Below are 26,579 nucleotides of genomic sequence, written 5' to 3'. Positions count from 1 at the left end.
TAAGCATTAGCAGTCATCAACGTGACCCTATTACCGCTCATCATGCAGGACTTCCAGCCAGCCTGGCTGTAGAAAAGAAAAAAATTAAAAACAACGCCCCCTGTTTCGGAAATACAATAACCCTTACGTGCATTCAACTATTTGCCGCATTCAAACACTCAACTCAACTATCATGGTTTTATGCAGATCCAACTATTTGAATTCTTTGATCTTGACTCAACCATCATAATCAAGCTGATTTAGTTGACGTATAAAATAATTAATTGCATTCAACTTTGCGAGATGAATCACTAGTAGTGATTTATTATATTCTATTTTGGTTTGTTCAAAAAAAATTAATTGCATTCAACTTCGTCCCTTGTTTTACACCACTACCATGTGAGCGAATTTTAATTTAACCTCTGTAAAAAAATAAAATTTTAATTTCCTTTAACATTTGAAGATTCTTTGATTTTAAATCATTAACTCATTTGACTGTACAAATAAGCTGATGTGGCGCGCTGACTGTATAATTATTTTTCTTTTAAAATGTTTTTGGGTACATATAGCATTTTTGGTTCAACACTTTTTTTTTTTAAAATTAAATAAACAAAAATGTCATTATTTTTAAAACAAAAAATTTTAAAAAAAAATCAAAATCTTCTTCATTACAACTTAAATGATCATCAATATTAATCTTGATCTTCATCATTTCAACTTAAACCTTCCTCCAAACTCATTCAATAAACATCATCCAACATCAACAATTAAGTTCATTCAAACCCAAAATTTTCGTATCCATGTAATTTTTATTCTATTGGTTATTCTTCTTTCTCTTTTCTATGGTGACTAACATCAATCACCATCAAATAAACAAAGAAATAAGATTGATGCATCACATCCCTCTGTTCATCTCTTCAATTGAAAAAAAAAAAAAAAGTAAATACTTCTTTTCGTCCCAGTAATATTAGCGAATTTCGATTTTAGTCTCTATAAAAAAAGATTTAGATTTTGTCTATGTAATTTTAGATTCTTCCACTTCTGGTCCCTCCTTTCATCACGTCAACAGAATCTGCATAAATTACGTCCCTGTAATTTCAGATTCCTCCAATTTTGGTCCCTCCTTTTACGTGCCATGTATGCAGATTCTACTTACGTGGTGGAATGAGGGACCAAAAATGAAAAAATCTGAAATTACAGGGACAAAATCTAAATCTTTTTCTTACATGGACTAAAATCGAAATTCGCTGATATTACAGGGACGAAAAGAGATATTTACCAAAAAAAAAAAATATCCCCAAACTTAATCACCATGTTCATCCCAAATCCAAGTATCACCAAACGTTATTCCCAAACAAAGGGAGCGAAAATTGAAAAAATAAAGAGTTAATTAAGTAAATGGTCCTATAGATATTCAAAATTTTGTTTTTAGTCCCTACAAAATAAAATCACACTTTTTAGTCCTTATAAAATTTTCCATTAACATTTTTAGTCCCTATAAAATTTTTCCATCAGCATTCTTAGTCCCTCTCAAAAATTTCCATCAACATTTTTGGTCCCTAAAATACTTAAGGAAAATATCACAGGGACTAAAAAGTGTGATTTTATTTTATACGGATTAAAAACAAAACTGAGAATATTTATAGGGACTAAAAACTTAATTAACCCAAAAATAAAAGTGGAGGAGGTTGAGGGAGGGGTATAGGGTTCAGATTGGTCAATTTAAGAAACAAGTGGAAAGGATGAGAAGGAGGTAGTTTGATAATGATATTCATTAATGGAGTGATGAAGACAATGGAGAAGATGGAAGGAGAAAGAGTTGAAAATGTTGTTTGTTGAGAGAGATGGAAGAATAACGTGTGGTGATGTTTAATTTTTTATTTTTTTTACATAATGACTTGTAAGGGTATATCCAACTTGAAAAAAAAAATGAAAATAAAAATTAATTATACGCGTGTTATACCTTATTTGTAGAGCAAATAGTCACTTTAGACCCTGATTCTACAGCTCGCTATCACATAGGTCCCTGACTCAGGATTAAATACAAATAAGTCTCTCACTCTGCACTTTTGTTATCACTTTAGTCCCTGACGTTAAAAAAATCTGTTAAGTGATGATTTGACACATATGAGGTGTCACAAGGACCAAAGTGAAAGTAGAAAATGGTCACTTTCGTCCCTGAACCAAAAATCAATATGCCCAAATTGAATACCAAATCCCTATATCCCTAAATCTTAAATCCTTAAATATCATCTAATTATCTATTTTGTTCAAAATCAATCTTCCATTAAACACCAACCTACTGTTAGGTCCTTGATTGTGCATACTTACTATTAGTTAGGTCCCTGACAGTAAACACGAAATTTCACTAAAGTCCCTGGCTATTAGGGACTTTTTTGACTTGAAATCTGATATTGAGGCAATGGTATGTTGGGCTAAGGTTTGGAGTTTTATAGTAGTGTCATAGTGTTGTGGTTCTGTTACCTCTTTCTCCCTTTAGTATATAATGGCATCAGGATTACATATATAGAGAAATGAATTATTAACGGTGTGTTTAATTATAATCCTTGTAAGTATTTTAAAGTCATAGCTTAATTTTTTATGTGTCTTTCAACAAATATATCCAATTTTTGGTGGAGAGATTTGAATAACTAATGCATAAATTCACTTACTAAAATACACAGACTTTAAGTTGCCTGTTGTGATTATTATTACCAAAGTTTAAGACATTGTGCATAGACAATGACATTCAGATTTGTACAGAAAGGCGTTGATTCAATAGTATCAAATATCATATTCATGCTATTAAGTTACATGAAAAAACTTATGCTTTAGTTGCTTTAACTTCTCATGAAAGAAAAAATTAAAGTGAGAAATTTGATAATAAACATGGAAACATAAACAACTTATGTTAGATGTAGCACTAGTACCTACTAAGTAGAACAAATTTTAAGTTAGAAATTATGTTAAAAGAAATTCAACAGAAATGATTTATCATTTGAATATACCTTGAGCTCTTGGTTACTGTATGCTCGGACCTATGGGGTTGAGATATGAATTATCATGTGAATATAACAATAATCAAGAGTAATAGATGCTAATGGATTTGCTTATTCATTGTCAGGGACCTAACTGATAGTAAGTATGCACAGTCAGGGACCTAACAGTAAGTTGTATTTAATGGAAGATTAATTTTGAACAAAAAAGAGAATTAAGATGACATTTAGGGATTTGAGATTTAGGGATTTAGGAATTTGATATTCAATTTAGAAATATTAATTTTTGGTTCAAGGACAAAGTGACCATTTTTTACTTTCACTTTGGTCTCTGTGACACCTTATATGCGCCACATCATCACTTAATATATTTTTTTAACGACAGAGACTAAAGTGATAACGGAAGTGTAGAGTCAGGGACTTATTTGTATTTAATCCTGAGTCAGGGACCTATGTGACAGCGAGGTGCATAGTCAGGGACCAAAGTGACTATTTACTCCTTATTTGTACGGTTAGATTTAGGGATGGCAATGAGTACCCAATGGGTAGGGTACTATAATATCCTTCCCCATACATGTGTTTGTAAAAATTGCATGTATCCGAGCACGTATCCTCGTGGGTAACTGATGACAGTCAGTCATTCTTTATTTTTAGTGTCATTTTCATGATGTTTTGAGTTCACAAGCAAGCTTAAACAACAAGGAAAGCATCAAAACAAAAAACTTGATAAACTTTTAGCAAGTGTACTAAAAATGCATCGAAGTAATAAAATAAGTTCGTATCCACGAGGACTGTGTTAATTTCAATTTAGCAATAAAGTAAATATTTAGGATGTATAAAATATTTTGATGCCTGAGGCAGTTGATTTGATTTGATTGCAATAAAAGTAAATAACAGAAAATAAAGATATGTTTGGAAAATATATGGAGAGATGAGACTAGATCTTTCGAATCATCGATGTTCCCCTAATTGGTATACTGCACCTATTCTTATGAATGATTTTCTAGTTTCACGATGGTTAACAAAATAGCCCTAATCAATCCCTTGAGTTAGGACCCTCTTCTCAAACTACAGCCCCTAATTCCTTAGGTGGTCTAATAATCTTTGAAGGTTTAAGAACGTTAACCTAATATCAGTAACAAACGATTATCCATTCCTAGACTAACCATGTTTATTAGAACAATTCAATTAGGTCTAAGTCAAAAGCTATGGTCAGTAGTCATTCGTTATCACTAAATCATGTTTATATTTGATCAGGATATAAAAAGCATTAAGAACAATTGATTTGAATAAAAACTAGATTGTCATTAATAATAAATAGAGTTTCACAGCAACATGGATCAATTAGGGTTACAAGGATTCATCTCAGACCTAATCTCTAAGAGATTTAGCTACGCATAATTGAGTTTACATATAGCATAATCAATGGAAGAATTAAAACATACATAAACTGGATTAGAGATGATGAAATCGCCCCTTCTGCAGTCTTCTGGGTGTTAAAATCGCACTTTAACTCTCCAAAATCGTAACCCTTGTTTTCAGAATAGTCTTCAGCTTAAATAGGCAACATTTTATGCGTCCAAAATCGCACCATGCCTCATAAAATCGCGACAAGATTCTAAAAAATCGCGCCACGCCACCAGAAATCGTACCACGATTTCTGTGGCAGAACCAAACCTTCATTCTGGTCACAAAATTGCGCCACGCCACTCAAAATCGCGCCACAGTTGCTAATTTCCAGCACTTCCAGAATTTCTGCTTTTTACACCCCCAGGCTGTCTAAAATTGCTACAGACTCAATAAAAACATCAAAACAACTGTTTCTTCAAAATCTTGTATTTTTCATGCTTTCCTTGTTGTTTAAGCTTGCTTGTGAACTCAAAACATCATGAAAATGACACTAAAAATAAAGAATGACTGACTGTCATCAGTAACAACTTTCGTGCCCTTCCCTATACCCTGTGGGCATCTAAGTGCTCATACCTGTACCCATTACCCGCACTTAAATTATAAAAAACATCACAATTCAAATAAAATTGTGATCCAATTTTTTTTAAAGCAACTCATAAAATAGTACAAATTGTAGTATTTAACCAAATGAAAAAACATCCAAAATTCCTCGAAAATTCAACTAAAAACATTCAAAATACATATAAAAAAGTGCATGCTAAAATAAACATCAAATTGATTTAAATCATAAATTTGTAGCTCGTGAGCTTACGAAGGTAAGGATGAAACGATTACCATATTAGTTTTTATGTTTAGGTTTATCCTTAAATAGCTAAATAAATTTAATAATTGTACACATAAAATAAATAAAATATTTATTATATTATACTAGCGTCCAGACGGACACTCTCGTGCCCGTCTGTCCGCTTTTTCTACTGTGCTGACGCGTATAAATTTTAAGCAATATTTTTTGTGTAATTCCGATTATGATTTAAATTAGTGTTTTTATATATAAGTTTTCATACATTTACTAATAACCTAATAGAATTTAATTTGAAGTATATATTTGTATTTAGTAACAATTATACAAATATAGATCTACAACATAAAAGTATAACTATTTAACAAAAGAAATCACACATTTTTAATGTGGAATGTTGCCCTTCTTGAATTGATTATCGTGAATAGACCCCAAAACAAAATTATTAAATTCGAATTGAATAAAGCATGACACTAAAGGAAGACTCAAACAAATTTAAACCATTTAAGATTTTAAAGATAGTGATGAGAAGCTATGATAACAAAGATCCTACATAGATCTCACCAACAAACAAAACTATTAGCTATATGTACAAAACTATTAATTCGATTTGTAATATTAAGTTATTGTTAATTATTGAAAAAAAAAACCTAATAGACTCTAACTTGCTAATATAAAGGCCCAAAAACTTAAACCTAATATTTTATCATCTAACATCTACCCTCAAACTCACAATGAGTCAACAATAAACATTGTGAGTTTGTCAAATAAAATACGAAAAACATACTAAATAATATAAAGTTCTAACAGTATCGATGTACTCTATCAATTTGAATGAATGAATATCGTTTATTTTTGTCAAAAATAATAAATTGTAGTAATCTTAATTAAATCTATTGAATTCCTTGTAACTAGGGGTGTTCAAAATCGAACCAACCCAATTGAAAAATCGCAAACCGAACCAATCCAAACCGAAACCGCAAAAAATTGCATTTGGTTCAGATGTAATTGGATCATTTTCTTGCTCAACCACATAGTTTGGTTTGGTTTGCAGTTTACATTTTACCAACTGAACCAAACCGCAACATAAGAAAAATGTTAATTAAACATATCTCACCTATACCAATACTCATAGAAACTCAATGAAAACTTTATAAAATGACATATTTTTTCTCTTGTTACATTCTTTCTTTACTTTTTTTTTTTAAACTTATTTATGTGCTACTTGATTTTTTAGAGAATGATAAAATCTTAGTCTTTTGTATTTCTTACAAAATATGATTACGTTTTGTCCATGTTTTTAACTTGGTCTATGTTGTTGGAAACATTGTAAAATGAAAATGAAATTGTAATATTTGATGAAATTTAAAACATTGCTGTAAATATGGTGTGTTTAAGCTTTTTAACTTGATTTTAATGCTGTAAAGAAAATTGTATCTTCTCGAAAAAAACTGCACCAATCGATCCAACCCAAACCGCATTGGTTTGGTTTGGTTTGGTTCAAATTTAATTTTTAAAGTCAACCGAACCAAACCAAACCGCATGTTTTTTAATCTTGCGGTTCAGATGAATTTTACCCTCAAAACCGAACCGCACTGCGAACACCACTACTTGTAACATAAATGGCAGTAATCTAAATTAAATATGTAGTTTTTCTATTCACACCCGATATTTTTTTTAGTTACACCCAAATTTTCTTAAAAGTTTTTGATAATATCAAAATTGCCCTTTTATATAATTTTTTTTAAAACCTTAATCTTATTCCTTGTCACCGAGATTCACCCCCTTTCACCCGACAAACTATCAAACAATATGATGTTCAATCAATCTCTATGAAAGATTAAACAGTGAATCAAAACTTCTTTCGTTCATATTCGATTGCATATAAGCAAGTGAATTTTTTCTTCTTTTTCAATAAATCTAGTTTCAATTTTTTTCTTCTTGTTCAACTGCATTGTACGCTAGTTGCAATTTACATCAAGGTCAACTTAAATTCAATTCAAGTTTACATGAACCTACTTAAACTGAGTTTACATGGCCTACTTAAACTCAGTTTATATGACATGCTTAAACTAAATTTACATGACCTACTTAAACCGAGTTTAAGATTAAATTGCAATAGAAGGAAAACGCAAATTGATCCTAGAAAAAGCTAAGAATTATGGAACCAATAACAAGAAAAATATAATCGATTGAAGAACACAACTTACTAACCTCACATGCTTCGAATTTTCTTTGAAATCTTGCTTGGAGAAGTATAATTTTGGAAGAGGAAAGAAGAGGAGTTTTAGGATGTAACCAAGAAAGAAGAAAAATGCTTTTTAAAAATAAATTCTATGAAAGAGTAATTTTGTCGTTTTGGGGTGTAACCAAAAATATAAATGGTGTAACTAGAAAAAGTCTTAAATATGTCGAATTCCAAACAACAACAAAAAAAAAAAAATTGGGGAAAATTGAAGAAGATGAAACAACGTAAAAGAAGCAAGTTTTGTATTCCCTTTTTAATTTTATTTTTTATTCTCTTATTGGTATTTTTATTTTATTTTTTATTTTCTTATTGACATTTGATGAGTCACTTTATTTTATAATTCCATATCCTCATAAAAAACAAAGTTAGTGTGCCATGTTATTAATTAATGCATAATCAATGTGCCACATATTAAGTTTAAGATGTTCCTAAGGTCAAAAATTAAAGAATCTTAAATGGCAAGGAGAAATCTTAAACTTTTTATTTTACAAGGGTGTAGACCAAAACTCGTTCAAATAGGAGGGGTAAACAAATATCCTTAATTATTTATTAATTTTCTTACGTCTGCAGGAACTTAACCTAATTTTTCCTGCTCATTTGCTTTATTAAGTTTGCAATTATTTAACCTAACAAATTTCATCTAAAAAAAAATTCATCGCATCAATTTCATTCCTATCCTCTTGCCATTTTTTTATGGAAATATTTTCACACCAATTTTTTTTTTGGTACAATTTTCTACACCAATTTTATTACGTACACTTCGTACACTTTTTTTTTTCAATATTTTTATGGCTTGAAATATTTTTCTACACCAATCTTAACGTTTAGGGCTTCAAATATTTATATTTTTTTTGACAATTTTTTGCACTTCGTACACTTTTTTTTTAAACCAATTGCATGCCTTTATTTCATTCTTATCCTGTTGCCTTTTTTTTTTTTTTTTTACAATATTTTCTACACTTATCCTTATTTATTAATTTTGTTAGGTCTGTAGCAATTTAACATAGTTTTTTCCCGCTCATTTGCTTTATTAGGTTTGCAATTATTTAACCAAAAAAATTTCATCTAAAAAAATGCATCGCACCAATTTCATTCATATTCTCTTGCCTTTTTTTTTTTTGAAGGAAATATTTTCATTTATTTGATGCTTCACGTTTGTTCTGGAAACTATGAGCATATCCTTATTTATTAATTTTGTAAGGTCTGCAGCAATTTAACCTAATTTCTTCCCGCTCATTTGCTTTATTAGGTTTGCAATTATTTAACCTAACAAATTTCATCTAAAAAAAATGCATCGCACCAATTTCATTCCTATCCTCTTGCCTTTTCTTTTGACAATATTTTGTAGACAATACTAGAAAATTCATCGCACTAATTTCATGCCTTTTCTTTTTACAATATTTTGCACACTTTTTTTTTTGAACCAATTTCATGCCTTTATTTCATTCCTATCCTGTTGCCTTTTTATTTTTGATAATATTTTCTACACTTATTTAATACATTTACAAATAGAATATCATAATTTTCATGCAAACTCGGCTACCCTAATTTTCATGTAAACTTGGTTATATATACCAAGCCCTAAACTTTATTTCAAGCCCTAACTAGTAACTTTCATTCAATTCTGATTTTTTTTTTCTTCCATTTTTTGGATTGTTATTATTAGTGTTTTTTGAATTATACAACTGTCATACATTTTGTAACATGTTGTTTTCCACTTATTTGGTAGGTCCTTTGATGACTCATCCTGTTACTGTGATGGATGAGACTGTCACCAAACTTCAATTGAAGTACATAACATACATAGTTTAGTACGACACAGAAGATGTAATTTGTCATTTTCCTTCCTAATTTCTTGGTCTTTTTTTGTTTTTTACGAAAACTATCATTCTGCAATATATTATTTGGCAACAAAGGACTTAAAGTTTTAGTGTGAAATACAATATTGCAGTCACCAGCACTAAGCAGTTTACGTAATACATAACACAAAGCAGTGTGAAATACAATATTTGTCATTTTAAAGCCATTACTTTTCCAATTACTTTTGCTTGTTGCTATTACGTTACCCTACTTTAAATTTTTTTAAATTGTGGATTGTTATTGCTACTGTTTCGAGCCGTATTCCATATATATATATATATATATATATATATATATATATATTGATTGTTACTTGACTATTGTTTGATTTTCGATTGCCATTGCAATGATTGAGAATGATTTTGTTTCTAGCTAGAGTTATTGCTTAGGAATTTCCATTGTTTAATATAATTTTGCTTCTCTCAATTGTTATAGTTAACAATTTGAGGGTGTTGTCTTCCTAACTTCTTCCTAATATGTTGTTTTTTAGGACACAAAACATGTTAAGTTGTCGTTTTCCTTCCTAAGTTGTCGTTTCTATTTTATTTTAGGGTGTTGTCAAGTTACCAAACATGTTTGCAGCTGATTTCGGAGACAAAATCAATTATTTGGTCAACCTGATCGACCGAAAGAAAAATAAGTTTGAAGTTTTGGTTGATAGGATTGCTGGTTGCTGTTTCAAGAGTACATCCAGAGAATGACTAAAGATATTGAACATTGATGAAGATGGTGAAGATACAAATGTAACGTCTAATAAGAAGTATTTTGGAAGAGAAATGATATTTGTACAACCATTTTTGTACAACTTTTGTACAACCTTCTCTCTCATACTCACATTATCTTCTTATTCTCTCTTCCTTTTTCTCTCTCTATTGTTTTTGACCAATACGAAGAGAACACAACAAGGTTGTTCCAAAAGTTGTACCAAAAGAGTTGTTCAAATATCACTACTCATTTTGGAATGTGTAATGAAAATACATGCCAATGTACTAAAAATTTCATATTTCTTTTACCGAATTATTGATAGGATTACCGAATTTTCTTTTATAATATTTTTCATATTTCATACATTTTATGAAGTGTTTTATTTTGTCTACTATGAATTATCACGTGTTATTTTTCACCGTTATCAATTATATATTACATTTTATTATTTGTATGTCAATCTATTTGCAATAAATCCGAGCGGAGCACGGGTCAACAATTAATCTAGTTAACCCTAAAATTTCAAAGGGAGCTTCTTCTCGTCCAAAAAGTCACTTGAAAATCAGCGAAGCTTATCTAGGTAATCTTATAAGCTAGTCAATATCAAGTGGGATCCTCCTCAAAAGTACTTCATTGTGAATAATGAAGATAATGTAATTATAGTTGTAACGAGAGTGAAAACTGAAAACTAGGTTTGTAGAGGCGTATGCAGTGAGAAATCACGCCGCCCCTACATGTACAGAGACCAATTCCAATTTGCTTAATACACCAGTTTGTATTGCTTTCAAAGTTATTTTTGGTTTGACCCTTTTTATCTAATGTTTGTCGGAGTTTGAATCTCAAATCTTGCTTATATTATGGTTTGTAGCTAAGTTCAGGATGTCTTTGGTTGACCCTTTTGGTGCTTAATAACCCAGTCTTAATATATAATTTCAAAAAATACAACGAATTTTTCTTTTTTGCCTTCCTGAAGCATATTTTTGAATAAAAATCAATTGTTTCCATTGAAATATACTTTGTTGACATAAATGCTATTGAAGCGTAAGATGGAAAATTTAGATTTTCTTTTTAATAATCTCCAAATTTTAATTCAACAATGATCAAGGGCCATTTAAGCAGCTCATGCATGCATTCAAGATGCATAATTATGGCATGTTTGTTTTTGTGACACATAAAAAAGTTGAACTGAACTAACAAAAACTATCTAGTTTGATTCGATTATCAAATTGAAGCGCGCACACATATGATTATGACTAAATTAAAGTTCAACATAAAATACTCTTTAATTCATTCACTTTCTTCCTTCATCATCTCATCACTCGGACTATATTTCATTTCTACTAAAAAAGAAACCCTAGCTACAAGCCAGACCAAACTCATCGTTTCTCACTGTTGTGGATGTCGTTCATCTATTGGTTAGTTTTTTAATGTTAGCTATACAAATTAAAAACATGAAAACCAAAATATGAAATACAAAGTTCCATAGAACACTCGAGTAAACAATGAAAACTGTGTTGTTGCACTAATATTTATTTAAGGCCAATTTTTACCCATACAAAAATTTAAACCCTCTGTATAATTTTATGCTTCTAACAGAAAAGAAGCACTCTCACATTAACAAAAACTGCAATCCATCCCTCACAAATACATCAAGAGAGAAAAGAGAAGAATGTCATATCACTTATCTTAGAGCTTGGAAAAGTTAGGAATTTAGTTGAGGTTGGGCATGTATAAGGAGGGAAGATAAGGAAACACTCTCTATTAGTTCCTTCTATTTCCTTTGTTAAAGGTGAGCATTTCTCACTTAAATTAAAACCCATAAAAAAATGTATTTGAAAGAAACATCTACTCTGTTGCATGTATATTAGAAAATGATTTAATTTCATTATTTTTGTATGCTTCTTGATAATCTATGGAAGTGTTCTGATTGGATAATCTATGCATTTGAAAGAACATTTGCTCAAGTTCGGATAATATACTTATGAACCTTACTTTTAACAACGGTGAATTTGGACATACCAACTTAACATTAAGCGTCCGCATAAGCATTTTTACCTGAGTTTGATGAAAATAAGATTACGTAGTGCAAATGTTTCCTAACTTAAAGGACCAATTTGTAACCAAAAAAATCTAAATGAATGATTTGTTATAAATATCTAACCAGGGCCGTTCCTAGTGTTTAAGGGGCCTTAGGCATAGTTCGAAAAAATGGGCCCTTACATAATACATCATAAACTTTTTTAGTTTCTTGTTATGATTTTACTAACGCTCTTTTCCTTCACTTTTCACTATAAGATAACAACTTTTTTAGGCAACATCTTCAAATAAATCAAATACTCTATAGAAACCAAAACTAAACAAAACTAAACAGATACAATAGCTTCTCCGAAGTAGACTGAAATTTTAGCACCTAAATAGTAGACACTTAATTTTTGACATCTAATGATAGGAAAACCAAAAAAATAAAAGTATATCAACACGTAATTAATTAAATTTTAGACATTTGGATACAAAATTCTCCAATGCTAAACACATAACAACAATAATACTTGATAAACAAAATTAGTGTTAAATTTTTTAGAGTAATCTAAGATACAATAACTCATTTGTTATACTACAAATAAATCATTCATCTTTTTATATGCTATAAGTACCAAGTTTATATTACTATATTGATATAATTAATTTATTTTGGATACTTTCAAGGAAAGATTAAGATTAATTTCTTCAGTAGGCCCATTTTCAACTAAAATATAATTTGTTTGGTTATGAAAATTCTCCCAATTTTTTGGATAATAAATATCACATGTATTTTTAATATTAGTAAGACACATTATTAGGAACAAAGGGCCCCAAAAAATATAAATAAAATTCTTGGCACATTATTAGAAACAAAGGGCCAATTTTTTTTGGGAGGGTGTATATAGAAAGCTTTGTTTCATATGGGGTATATATAGCAAATTGCATCAAAAAGGCCAAAACTAACGGACTGCAACCCAGCTTTTCATGCAATTTTCGGGCCTGCCAATATTTTACTATATAAACCCCCAGAAAACCAATTCTTACTATATACACCCCGAACAATAAAATTTTTTTAGGGCCCCCTACCGGCATGGGCCCTAGGCCGTCGCACTCGTGGCCTATGCCTAGGGCCGGCCCTGTATCTAACTTAAAGGACCGCAAATATCCCAATTTGATGAAATAAAGTCAAGTGGTAGACATATGACGATTGTTGTATTTTTTTTATAGTCTTGTAACTTAAGGAAGAGATCCACACCTTGTACTTCAAGGTCCTTCCCCATTAGCTAAATATGTTTTTTCATAATTCAAAAATATATAGATAGAAGAGATTCCACCTCTTTACATTTAACTTATTGTCATATTTTTGTTGATAAAATTATTTTTAACGTTGAAGTAAAAAAAAAAAACATGTAACCAAAGATGATTACGAACCATGAAGCTTTTTAGGTGAATCTAAATTTTCATGTATACGTGATAATAAAAAAAATTGCTAAAACTGTACTCTATTGTTGCATATAGTAGAAGTTGACGGCTTGTGAGACACTTGTGGAGGAGGTACAATGAATGCATTGTTTATGAATGAATGAATGAAATCAAGCCTTGTTATGATTTTCTCATGGTATTCAGCTTACAACATGTGCTTCAACTTCGATGTTCAACCCCTTAAAAAATAAACAATTGTATCCTGATTGATCTTTGTCGACGGTCATAAAGAGAATGTAATTAAAGGAAGAATGAACAAAATCTTATATCCACCTTGATCACTGTTCTGTTCCTATTTTTATGCTCACCTTTGATACTTTTCTAATAAATCTTTTGATATTATATATCCACCTTGATTTCATTGACAATACAAGTAAGACCAAGGACACTATTTTATTGCATTATTAAGTTAAATTAACAACATTCACTCCCCCTCCCTCCCTTCCAACTTAATTTGCAAATCTCTTTTTTTGCCTTAGTTTTCGAGCCTCCCCACCCACACGTACGTTAACTTCCTATACACTACATTCCATTCCATTCCGTGCAACTTTCACCTTAATATATATATATATATATAGATTAGTCCATCTCCTCTACATACTTGTTTTTTCTTTTTTTGGGTGATAATTGGCCTTTGAAGAACAGTACTAGTTTTCAATATTGATTATGGATGATGCTAAGGTCCTTAGAAAGAGAAAGGGATTTGGTTTTAGCAACAAATGCACTTCTTTGGTTAAGGAACAACGTGCTCGTCTCTACATCTTGCGCCGCTGTGCCACCATGCTCCTCTGTTCGTATATCCAAGGAGATGACTGAACTATAAAATTAATTACATATATATTTAAGTTTAATGTTATCATATATATATATATATATATATATATATATATATATATTCTCCATTTCTATCTGGTTGATTGTTTGTTCAGTTAGGTTGTATGAGCTTCACTGCAGGCTGCCACCTTAATTAGTCTCTCCTTCCTTCCTTCCCCTATTTTTTTTGACCCATTTGGGCTACCAAAAGCCCGTGGTTTTTTTCTTTTCTTTCTAATATAGATAGATAGGGGACAAACAGGAGAGTTTTATGGATACCCTCAGTGTTGCTTTTACCACAATCTGCACTTCTTTCAGTTGATGCTGCTCTTTTTTTTCCTTTCCTGAGCTACTTGATCAGGCATATGCAAGTGAAGTGACCAAGGGAAACTTTAATTAATGTTGTATGTTACTACTATGTTATGGCAGCAAACAAGTTGTACACTTTTCAAATTATTATTATTATTACTATACTACTAGCGAAAAGATGCACATAGACATGCTTGTCTATCAGCTTTTTTCGATTGTAATTTGTTGTTTATATTTTACCATTTGTTTTAATTTAATTACTTTGTTTCCGTTTTATAATATCTATATTACTTTATTTTAGATAGAGATGACAATGAACCAAATCAACTCGACAATAGTTCAGAACTCGATTCGTAGATTAACTCGTTGAACTTGGTTCATGAACCAAATGAGTTGAACTTGAGCTAAAAATTAAGTTCGTTAAATAAATGAGTTAGAATTGAGTTGAATATAGTTCGACTCGGTTGATTCATGAGTTAGCTCGATACATATATGTATATGTGTGCGTATATATGTAATATTAGTTTGGTAAATATTAACAGAGTACAAACTTAAATATTAAAGATAAATATGTACTCCCTTCGGTCACATATATAAGCAAAAAAATGATTTTTAGATTCATTCAATATTTAATGTATTTAATCTATATATAGACCAAATACATTATGTATTCAATGAATCTAAAAAGTATTTTTTTTATTTATAAATGTGACTGGATGGAATAGTTTATTACAAGCTTCATGTTTATTCTTTTTTCATCAATAAGTTTTTTCTTTTGTAAGGAATATAAGTTTGATTTAATTAAGTAATTATTAAATCAAATAACTTGTGCCCTTAAGACACAAGTTAATAAATAAAATATAAAAATAGTTTATTGGAATGTGTACATTGTCTTTAGTCTTTAACTTTTTAATGAATTGAATGCATAAAATTTTAGAGAAATTTTTTTCTTTTAGGTTTCTTAACATGTGCCCTAAGGGCACAAGTTAACACTACCCTTATTATTATTATTATAGTCAATCTCATAAAATCTTAGGAATTCTTATAAAGTAGTTTCAAATCTTTTTTTTTTTTTTAGGAAAAAGTACTTTCAAATCTTAAAAGTCTATGAGTTAAAATCTCTCAAAATCTTAAAAGTTAATATATTCTGTTACAATCTTTTAAAATTTTCAAAACTTTTTTTGCCAAAATAGTCTTTTAAAATATCAATCTAATATAGAAAAGAAGTTAATAACATATATGCAGGCTTTCTTTCAACCAATTATATGTTTGCTAAATTTAGTCCCACATCTGGGAGTTTAACGGCATTAGAGATGAGAAAAAAGTGCTCCTACTTTATTTCCTTGGTAGTCTTAAGACCAACAAGGTTAATGGTTTTATTTTACTTGAATTTTTGTTTTTTAAAAAAAAGAAAGTTAAATTGTCAAGATATCCAATTTTGACAAAAAAAAACTTTTTAATTAGGTTACTCTAGTAAACGATTTGAACCTAACGAATCGAATCGAGTTGCTCGTGAACATTAAACGAGCCGGACTCGAGTTAAAAAAAAGGTTAGTATCGAACTCGAGTTGAGTTTTGAGCTGAGCTGATTCATATCGAGTCGAGCTCAGACGAGTTCGACTCGACTCATTTCCAACCCTAATTTTAGACAAAAAAGTTGTCACAATTTTTTTAAAAAAGAAATTAAGTTGTTTAGTGTAAATTTTTCAAAAAAAAAATCAGATTGAAAAGTATGTACACATTAGTTAACTTAAGAGTTGTGTTTATACAACAATATATTAGTATTGCTCTGGTAGGAGCAAACTCTAAACTCTAAATTTTTCAAAAAAAATCCGATTGAAAATTTGTACACATTAGTTAACTTAAGAGTTGCATTTATACAATAATATATTAGTGTTGCTCTGGTAGGAGCAAACTCTAAAGTCCAAAACCAACACTATCAAACTAATCAAAGTGGGTTTATTATTTTTATTATTATTAGCGTAAAGACGGATCCTAACGTTCTTACTGCTTTTCTATTGCATTTAATTATATGTTTATTTTCTTGTATTTGGCAATATTTTTTTTGGAATACACTACAATCAAATCTACCGCTGTATAATAATAACAATAATAATAATAATAATAATAATAATAATAATAATATATTTAAATCGATGTCCAAAAAACTTACTAATGTGTCATCGGTCAATTTTTTAATGAATTTAGTTGGCTTAAATGTACTTTCGATTACACTCTATTTTAACTTAAGATTGAGGAACTATGAACCCTAAATTCTAAAATCCCCAATCTTCATTCATCCTCCTTCTTCTTTGATCAAACAAATTCGAATTCCTCAATTTGAAGGTTCAATTCCAAAATAAATTCAACGTGAATCATTTCTAAAGTTGTCTTAGAACAAATTTTCAGGAGCTCACTTGTTTTTATGTACTAACAATACGATGAATAGATTCCACACATTAGATCGTTCATAAGAAAGGTCCATGATTATTAAAATCATATGAAAACATTGAAGTCTCTAGATTTAAGTGACAATACTTTGTCCGGTATTGGGATCATTACTTGAACTTTTTTTTTTTTTTTTTTGAGAGGATCATACTTGAACTTGGATATTGATATTGTGGAACAATAGTTTCAGTGGAAAGTTGCATTTGATCTCCTTGAAAAATTGCACAAAAATAATCATGCTAGATCTTGAATGAATTCGAAAATGAAAGAGGGGGATGAGGAATTTGAATTCGTTTGATTTGAAAATAAGGAGGAATATGAATGAAGAGGGGGGTTGAGGAATTTCTCATCGTTTAATTATTTTCTTTATTTTAATGATTAATCAATTAGTTTTTTTATGTATGTAAATTAATTATTATAAATGACATGGATAATGAGAAAATCAACACACATATGACATGTTAGTGTTACGAGAGTGACTAATCACCCAAATCGATGGGGACTAAAAAACCCCAAAAAAATGTATTATCACTACAAGAAAAACTGCATTTTGCGACTTTTAAAATGGCTGATTGCGACTGTTAGAAGGGTCGCAAATGTACAATTGCGGCTGTTCCGTAACAGTCGCGGATGTTGGGGTCGCAAGTGTCATCTGCGACCCTTCATGGAACAGCCGCACCAACTGCCGCAAAAGGCACTGCGACAGTTGCGAACAGTCGCAAATGAGGAGATTCACATGGATTTCAAGGGACTTGCAACGGTTGCTAACCGTCGCAAATGTGTAATTTAAAATTGATAATTTATTATGCTGCGACTGTTTTTGAACAGTCGCAAATGTATAATTTTTTTTTTTTTTAAAAGTCACAATCTTAAAATATAATTTAATATGCCCTGTTTAAAAAAATTTCTCTAAAATTTGAAGACAATCTCAAAATATATTACTAAAGATTTAAAATGCAAAATATACATAATTCAAGAGTAAGAAGTTTGATCCATACATCAACTTAACTAAAATAAAAGATATACAGTGGCAAGTTTAAACATTCAAAAAATGAAACACTAGTGATTGAACATTCAAAACAGCTGTAGCAAAATTAGAAGTTCCCTAGTGATGTTGCTTCAATGATCCTGAAGGCGGTGGCTAGACTCAGATGAATGTCTACCATCTCTTGTTTCTAAGTTTGTTGGCTGAAAAGAAGAAGAAAAAAAAAATAAGACAGTGATTAGTAAATTGAAACGCAAAATATTGAAACTGAAAAGGAAAAAAAAAACCAGAGATATCAAATATATCGATAAATGGCACAATATTCGAGTACTTGTATTGCTAAAAAAAAGCACCAGAGTTGTCAAGAAAAAAAAGTTACCTCTTTGTCTCTAGAATTTTGCGCTTGCATTTGCATTAAAAAAGCAACTTGCGCGTTCAAGAAATCAACTTGTGAAGCCTTCTCCTTAAGAGAATCAATCTCAGCTTGCATTTTCAACATTTTCTCATTAGCATCGATGGAAGATGAGGCTAATCTAGTAGAGCGACTAGAGATTCGAGATGGTGTTATCCCAAGCCCCATAGAACGGACATATCCAGCATGTTCCTTTCCAAACACTTTGAAAAATGCTTCATTCTCACATTAAGTGTTTTGCATTTCAACTTGCAATAGTTCCTGCATATACAACAGTTCATGAAACAACTAAATAAAATAGAACATAAACAAACTTTGACAGTGATAATGTCAAGCATTTCATAAATTAAACAAAACAAACTTTCAATGTTATGACCTCTTTAGGCAATAATGCAGTGATAATGTCAAACATTTCATTTTAGGCGAAGTATGAGGTATTATGACCTCTTTTCCAATTGTGCAGAAAAGAAATTGTCACTTACAGCTTTTTGACTTGCATATTCATTGACAAATTTTCCCTTGGCATCTTTATGCGAAACAACATACATATCTCCCCTGCTATATTCTCGACCATATCTCAATTCCTACAAGTAAGCACATATAATAATTACTTGTTCATTTCCAAACAATCTTATAATGTACTTGTTCATCTTTGAGTGAACCATACCAACTCATCTTTTCTGATCGCAAGCGAGTCAGTTCCTAGGGTATGAGGAGTTTTTTGCTTTTTTCGATTTCTTGCATTTTTTTGTGCAATCGCCTGCATTAATTGAAACAATAATTTTTATACACGCATCAGTTAAAAGCTTTAAAAAAACAAATGAAACCATAATTTACCACTTGTTCAGCCTTCCTCCTAAAATTCACAAAAACAGCCCAGTGATCTGGGTGAATAAAACTTGGGCGATTTTTGAGATTCTCCTCTAATGTGAGTTCCCATTTGTAATGTTTATTAAACAATCGAGACTTTCCATCCTTCCATTTCTTTCCAAGGCTAGACATAACATATTTTTTATGGTCTCCATCATCATCAACAACAAACTTTGACTTACAACATAAACATAAAAAAGCAAATTGTTAGTTAACACAAAAAACAAGAAAAATCATATATATTCAAATGTATATCAATTATACCTTTACTTTGCTATTATAAAACTCAGTTTTCTTTTTCTTTAAAATTGCAGCATCCCATCTTTCAACCATTATCGGAAAATCTTTAAATTGCCTTGCCAATTGGCCCAAATAATTTGCTAACAATTTAGCAGATTGCCCCACCGGTTGAGGAACATCATTCCATCGAGTCATTATCCTGGTTCCATTTGGAGATTCTTCAAGCACATCTGCCACTGTTAAACGTCTCCTTGAAATCTGACCCGCCGCATCTAACACATAAGAAATTGAAACATAGCATAAGTTAACCATTTAAAACAATCAATAACAGCACCTACAGGAGAAAAAACACAACACCACAAATAGGAACACTAGATTACATACTTATAACATCAACCTCCCAGTATCTTGGTTTCTTTTTATCAGTAATGTTTAGCTCTTCATCTACATCATCATGTAGATCATCATCTGGATCATCATCTACAACATCATCTACATAATCATCTACATCATCATCTTCAGAGCCAGGGTACGGCATATCATGTGTCGGTGTCACATGTGTAGGTGAAGGTGTCACATGTGTAGGCGATGGAGGTGTCTCATGTGTGGGTGGTGGATCTGTAACATGATCATGAGGTGAAGGTGTCACATGTGTAGGTTGTGAAGCTGCATGTGGTAAAGCTTGTGAACGGAGGCGCTTCTTATTGGCTGCCTCAAGAGCTCCAGGTTGTACAAACTTTGATTTTCCCTTCACAACCTAAAGAAAGAATTCCATTATCAAATTATCAAATGACAGAAAAATAAGAACATATATCTTGAGACAGAATTGGAATATTTAGAGCCTCCAATCTTTTTTGTTGAACGTTTTGAAGTGGCAGAATGGGATTTTGCAAGTTCTTGAGAGATAATTGGAATCTTTAGAGCCTCAATCCTTTTTTGATTTTCTGCCACTCTTTTCAACTTATCTTCCTCGTATGGTGTCATGTTTTTACACTGCAAGATTGATGATAAACAAGTTAGAACGATGCAAAAGTAACATTAAAAAATAACAATCACAAGTAACATTAAAAAATAACAATCTCAAGTAAAAGTAAAATCTAGCAGAGTAGTATAATAAAAAACTAGCAAAAGTAACACTTCATTGCATTAATTGTATAACAATCACAAGTACATCGGGGTTAACCCAACTACATAGACTTCTTAGCAATCATCATCATATGTAGTCGGTCTTGCTAATTGTATATGTGTGGTATCATTAGAGAATATTTGTTCTAAATTTTGTGATGGGTATGGCTCAGTGGGGGCCATAATTTCATCATTTCCACCCATGTCATACAAGTCTTTTGGCTTCAAATGAACAGGTATACTCCATCCTTCTTCCTTCTCATCATCCACATAATAAACCATTTGAGCTTCTGACGCTTTAATGAATGGCTCATCATCTTCATGTTGTCCAGTATGTGTTAATCTTGTAAAGTTTATAGACTTAAAACCCAACTTATCTATTTTAATGTTTCTTGGGTTTGTGGTATTAGCCCATTCACATTTAAACATTGGCACTGTGAAGCCATCATAGCGAAGCTCAATGATGTCTATTAATCTTCCATAGTAAGGCACCCCTCCAAATCTCATTTGGGCATCACTATTGCTTGAATAACTTCGCGTCCCAAACATGCCAAAAACTCCACAGTTTTGTGTTTTTAATAACTCGTCTCGCGCCATTGTTCGAAATTTGAATCCATTGACATTGTATGCAGTGAACCTTCTTACTTTATCAAAAGGACCTTGAGCAAGACTAATGAGAACATCTTTATCTGGTCCATCAATGGTGTCAAGATTGTTGCAGATCTAAACACCATAAAATATACAGTTAGTCACATGCTTATTCTTAAAGGCACATACAAGCAAACTCTATGAAACTATATGGGTTTATGAACACTAACACGATTGAAGAACCAACAAGCAAACTCTTTATGAACCTTCTTGTCTACCTCAGAAGTAGTCCTTGCACTACTCCTTAGCTGACCTCGTATGATACTTCTGTACTGCCTATTTGGTTATTTCATATTAGATGTAAAAATTTAAAAAGTAGTAATAAAGTTTTTTAATGTGATAAAATTACTTACATTAGATAGTCCTCAACTATAGGGCAGTTTGTTAAAACATGTCTATGAGCTTGTAACTTTTCAATCAGTGTAAGAGTGTAACGTGAAGATCCACCAACAGGTTTTCCAACTCTAGGAAATAATTCGGTTACACGCGGGTCAAATTGTACATCATTAATAGGCTCATCATCTACACGACCTGGTTGATTCCATTTAGTCTCAATGTTTTCTACATACCTTGAACCGTATGTAAGAATCTCATGTATGATGTACCCTTCTGCAATAGACCCTTCTGGTTGTACCTATAAATTGAACCACAATAATATTATTTTCAATAACTTTACAAACTACTTGTAAAAAAAAAAAAAATTACAAACTACTAAATTATTGAAAGAATGAAATCCGACATATTTTACCTTTCGATAGGATACATCCATCGATATTGAACGGGACCTCCAAGTTTAGCTTCTTCAACAAGGTGAACAACCAAGTGAACCATGACAGTGAAGAATGATGGAGGAAATATCATTTCCATGTGGCATAAAGTGAGGATAATTTGATTTTGCATTTTTTCCAAATCTTCAACTTTCAATACTTTACCACATAGTTGTCTAAAGAATGAGCATAACTCGATCAATACTGCTGAAACTTCAGTAGGTAATGTTGTCCGAATGGCTAATGGTAGAAGTTGTTCCATCAATATGTGGCCATCATGACTCTTCAACGTTCCTTTCAACTTAAGAGCTTCTAAGTCAATGCATCTAGAAATGTTGCTTGAATAACCATCAGGCACTGTGATATTCTTTAAAATTGTTAAAAAGTCCCTCTTACTTTTACCAGTCAAAGTAAAAATTGCCGGAGAAATTTTTCCATTTTCATTGCACCAAAGGTCAGATCTTATGCCCATAACTTCAAGGTCTCTACGAGCATCAACATGGTCTTTACTCTTTGAACTATCGTTAAGCAAAGTATATATGATATTATCCAACACATTTTTCTCGATGTGCATCGGGTCAAGATTATGACGCAGAAGATTGTCCTTCCAATATGGAAGTTCAAAGAATATGCTTTTCTTCTTCCAGATTGGAGGGTCATCTTTTGTAGATTGCCTCTTGCCTGTCCTTTTTTTCTGGTTTGGAGGGTCACCTTGTGTAGGTTGTTTCTTGCCTTTTCTTTTTCCCAACCCTGCTTTCTTTGGCTTTTTACCAAAAATGACCTTTATGTTTTCAACCTGTTCAAGAACTTGATGTCCAGATAATGTTACCGGTGGACTACGCATTTCTTGCTCACCATCAAAGCGAACCTTGTTCAATCTAAATCTGTGTCTCCGATCAAGGTAACGACGATGACCCATAAAACACCATTTACTGCTATTTTGAAGACGACAAGGTTCAGTGTCGGTGTTACACGAAGGACATGCAAAACCGGTGTATGTGTTCCAACCAGAAAGCATACCTAACCCCGGAAAGTCACTAATCGTCCACATCAAGGTTGCGTGTAATGTGAACACCTCTTTCTTAAAAGAATCATATGTGTCCACACCAGTTGTCCATAACTCCTTCAACTCCTTGACTAAAGGTTGTAAGTAGACATCGATATCATTTCCTGGCGAATACTTACCAGGAATTATCATCGACATTATAAAAGATGTATCTTTCATGCACAACCATGGAGGAGTGTTGTATGGGATGAGCACAACTGGCCAAATGCTATAATTTGAACTCATTACACCAAATGGATTAAAGCCATCACTAGCTAATGCAAGACGCAAGTTTCGCGGATCTGATGCAAACCAAGTGTGTTTCAGGTCAAATTGTTTCCAAGCTTCAGAATCTCTAGGATGCCTCATCATTCCATCGTTGTTATTATCAACTGCATGCCATCTCATATCCTCGGCAGTCTTTGATGAAAAAAACAGTCTTTTCAATCGAGGTTTTAATGGGAAATAACGAAGAACTTTTGCTGGAACTTTTTTCCGATTATTGACAACACAATCCTTTTCCCCTGATTTCCATTTTGAAGTGTTACAAATTTTACAGGTCTCCCTCTCTTCATCTTCACCCCAATAAAGCATACAATCGTTGGGACATGCAGGTATCTTCACATAATTCATACCAAGTTTTGTAATTGTTTTCTTTGCTTCATAGAACGAACTTGGAATACTTGCAAATTCAAATGCATCCTTTAATAGCTCTAAAATCATTGTCAACGACTTATCACTCAACCCACACAAACACTTGATGTGATACAACTTTAACAAAAAAGACAATCTTGAATATCTTGTACACCCTTCATACAAAGGTTGTTCTGCATCTCTAGTTAGTTCATAGAATTCTTTGGCTTCATTCCTTTCTTCACTTACACTTGGTATCACATCTTCATCTCGATCAATCTCCACATTTGATGCAATGGGTTCCGCATTTGTCTGATCCCTATCAACTCCAAACGCATCATTTATCATGTTTTGAATAGGATCTTCAACAACCACCGTGTCTTGACCTATATTTGGAATAGTACTAGTTGGGACGCTACTAGTTTCTCCCAAGGACTCCCCATGATGCAGCCAAACAGTGTACCCCTTTGGAAATGGTGACCACTTTAGGTGGTCGAACATTACGCTCCTACTTTGCGGTTTTTTGAAACGGCAAACTCTACAAGGGCATATTACTTCACCATTTTCCACTTCGTCTTTAAAGGCAAAATTAATAAATTCCACTATCCCTTGCTCGTATGCAGCCGACGTTTGTGGTTTCATAATCCATGACTTATCCATTGCTTTAAATATAAAATATGGATTTCAATAAGTTCACAAAATGACAAATATATTGACTTAAACATATGGATTTCAATAATGAAAAGTGATTCACACAGTATGTAGTTTAGAAAATCATAGCTAGGTGTCATTATATTTTAGAACAAGTTTATACAACCATCACAAAAAACACCAAACAGAAGCAAATCGATAAGACATAATCTATATCCCCATTTTACAACACAATGAATAACAATTCCAGCAATAACATATCGAAAAAATGTGCAAAATTAACAGTCGAAGATAAAAAAAAACAGGAAGGAAAAAAGACTTACATAAACAGCAGCAGACTTAAAAAACCAATAGTGTGCAGAACAGAGAGCGACACAAAAGGAAGTAGGCACAAACAGAGCAGATGGCAACGCGACACAATATGCACGTAACAGATCAGACCTGTTGTGAATCTGTCGTAAACATTTTGTTAGTAGAGTTAACATGTTGATAAATAACACCAATAAAATGGAAAATAGCAGACATATAACTCATAATCAACAGCCTTAATGTAATCACGCCGATAACTACACACACAACGTTTTCTGAGTTTTAGAGGAACACATGCTAGTCCTTCACCAATCATCTCTACCTTTTGCTTCTCTGTCTAGGAAATTAGAATTCTAAAAAATTCAAATGGTTCAACTGAATTTTCTTCATTTCTAGTTTTGTTTAACATACTGATTATGCTCACATTCAACTTCTACTAATTATGCATACTGATTAAGCCGACATTAAACTGGTCTTTTTGGTTTAATTTGGTAGTACGCTATTATAAGTAAACCTCATTTTGAGACAAAAAGTAGAACGCATAAAAGAAGCATCAGGGAAAATATCAGTAACATGAGGGAGTCACAACATATGTTAACAAATGAAAAACAAATTTATCAAAAAGTTGCAGAAATCACATTTCTAATCAGAATTGAAGTTTTCCATAGAGTTTGAGTCACAACATATCAATGGAATGCAAAAACCATGGAGTACAAACAAATTACATCCAAAGTTACCAAATAGGACATCAGATCCAGCAGAGATATACTAAAACTACTAAACTATTAACAGTGTGGTGTTAGTGGGAGTTGGCAAACCCTTTAGCTTCCACAAGCCTAAACATATACTAAGACCCCAAAAACTACTCTTGCAGCAACATCCATCACATGGCTCATTTCATACACAAGTTTTGTAGCCTTTTCAATCTCATCGTTTTCAAAAGATAGCAGCTTTTTGTACTACACCTGTTGGCAGCTTTTCCAATCAAACACAATGATATGCACTCATAAAGAATTCAGTTAACAGAGATTGTGAGGGATACATATGCAACTGCATTTTTTTAACAAATTGAGATTTAAAATTATTCAATATTATTTACAAAAAACTTTGACCACAACATACAAGTATTGATTCAGTCAAATAAAACAAAAGAACACAACAATGAAGATAAAAAAAATGGCTTAAATATGCTCAAATTGTTATGCGGGCTTGATATTCAAAGGTCTAGAATTGTAATGCAGTAAATATAAGCCAAATTCTTATAATACAATTTGACTGAACTACATTGTTGAACAAGAGTGTACCCATTGTAATTAGAACACAACAATGATTCAGTAAAATTTACTACATAAGAGTGTTCAAAATTGTATTATCAATCAACAATGAACACAAAATGAAGATAAAAAAACATAAGAGTAAAATTAGAACACAACAATGCAGTAAATATAAGCCAATTTCTTTAAAAAATAAAAAATAAAAACAAAAATTATCCAAAAATTCTTTAAACACGATTCAGGAGAACAAAGAGTGAGTGAGAACCTTTTGAGCACCGATTCAGTGAGTGAGTGAGAAGATTCTGAGATTGAGTGAGCTGAGTTCCGTTGGAGCACCGTTTGAGTTCCGATTCGACCGTTTGAGCACCGTTTGAGTTCCGATTCAACCGTCTGAGATTGTTGGGGTTAGGTTTTGTGATTCTGAGATTGAGTGACCACCGATTGTTGGGGTTTTGGGGGTTAGGTTTCGTGAATCTCATGTTAGGTTTTGGGGGTTAGGTTTTGTCATTCTGAGATTGAGTGAGCAATGATTTGGGAGCAACGAGTGGG

General features: G+C 31.8%; 2 protein-coding genes across 2 annotated transcripts; both read right to left on the bottom strand.

Moving 5' to 3' along the window:
• Positions 1-18,106: 18,106 nt before the first annotated feature.
• LOC112416753 (uncharacterized) lies at positions 18,107-20,601 on the bottom strand. The gene is made up of 7 exons (XM_039828158.1): positions 19,963-20,601; positions 19,603-19,850; positions 19,306-19,515; positions 19,136-19,228; positions 18,951-19,052; positions 18,436-18,729; positions 18,107-18,259 (listed from the first exon to the last, which is right to left on the bottom strand). The coding sequence occupies exons 1-6, from the start codon at positions 20,114-20,116 to the stop codon at positions 18,697-18,699; spliced, it is 840 nt and encodes a 279-aa protein (XP_039684092.1). The 5' UTR covers positions 20,117-20,601; the 3' UTR covers positions 18,107-18,259; positions 18,436-18,696.
• Positions 20,602-20,692: 91 nt separating this feature from the next.
• On the bottom strand, positions 20,693-24,904 carry LOC120577095 (uncharacterized). The gene is made up of 6 exons (XM_039828035.1): positions 24,771-24,904; positions 22,100-24,458; positions 21,921-21,985; positions 21,705-21,873; positions 21,522-21,627; positions 20,693-21,426 (listed from the first exon to the last, which is right to left on the bottom strand). Exons 2-6 carry the CDS (start codon positions 24,454-24,456, stop codon positions 20,779-20,781), a joined length of 3,345 nt encoding a protein of 1,114 aa, XP_039683969.1. The 5' UTR covers positions 24,457-24,458; positions 24,771-24,904; the 3' UTR covers positions 20,693-20,778.
• Between the last annotated feature and the right edge of the window lie 1,675 nt (positions 24,905-26,579).

Source organism: Medicago truncatula, chromosome 7 (assembly GCF_003473485.1).
Source record: "Medicago truncatula cultivar Jemalong A17 chromosome 7, MtrunA17r5.0-ANR, whole genome shotgun sequence".
Taxonomy (NCBI): Eukaryota; Viridiplantae; Streptophyta; class Magnoliopsida; order Fabales; family Fabaceae; genus Medicago; species Medicago truncatula.
Note: the sequence above shows the minus strand (reverse complement) of the source record. Positions and strands in the feature narration are given on the sequence as shown.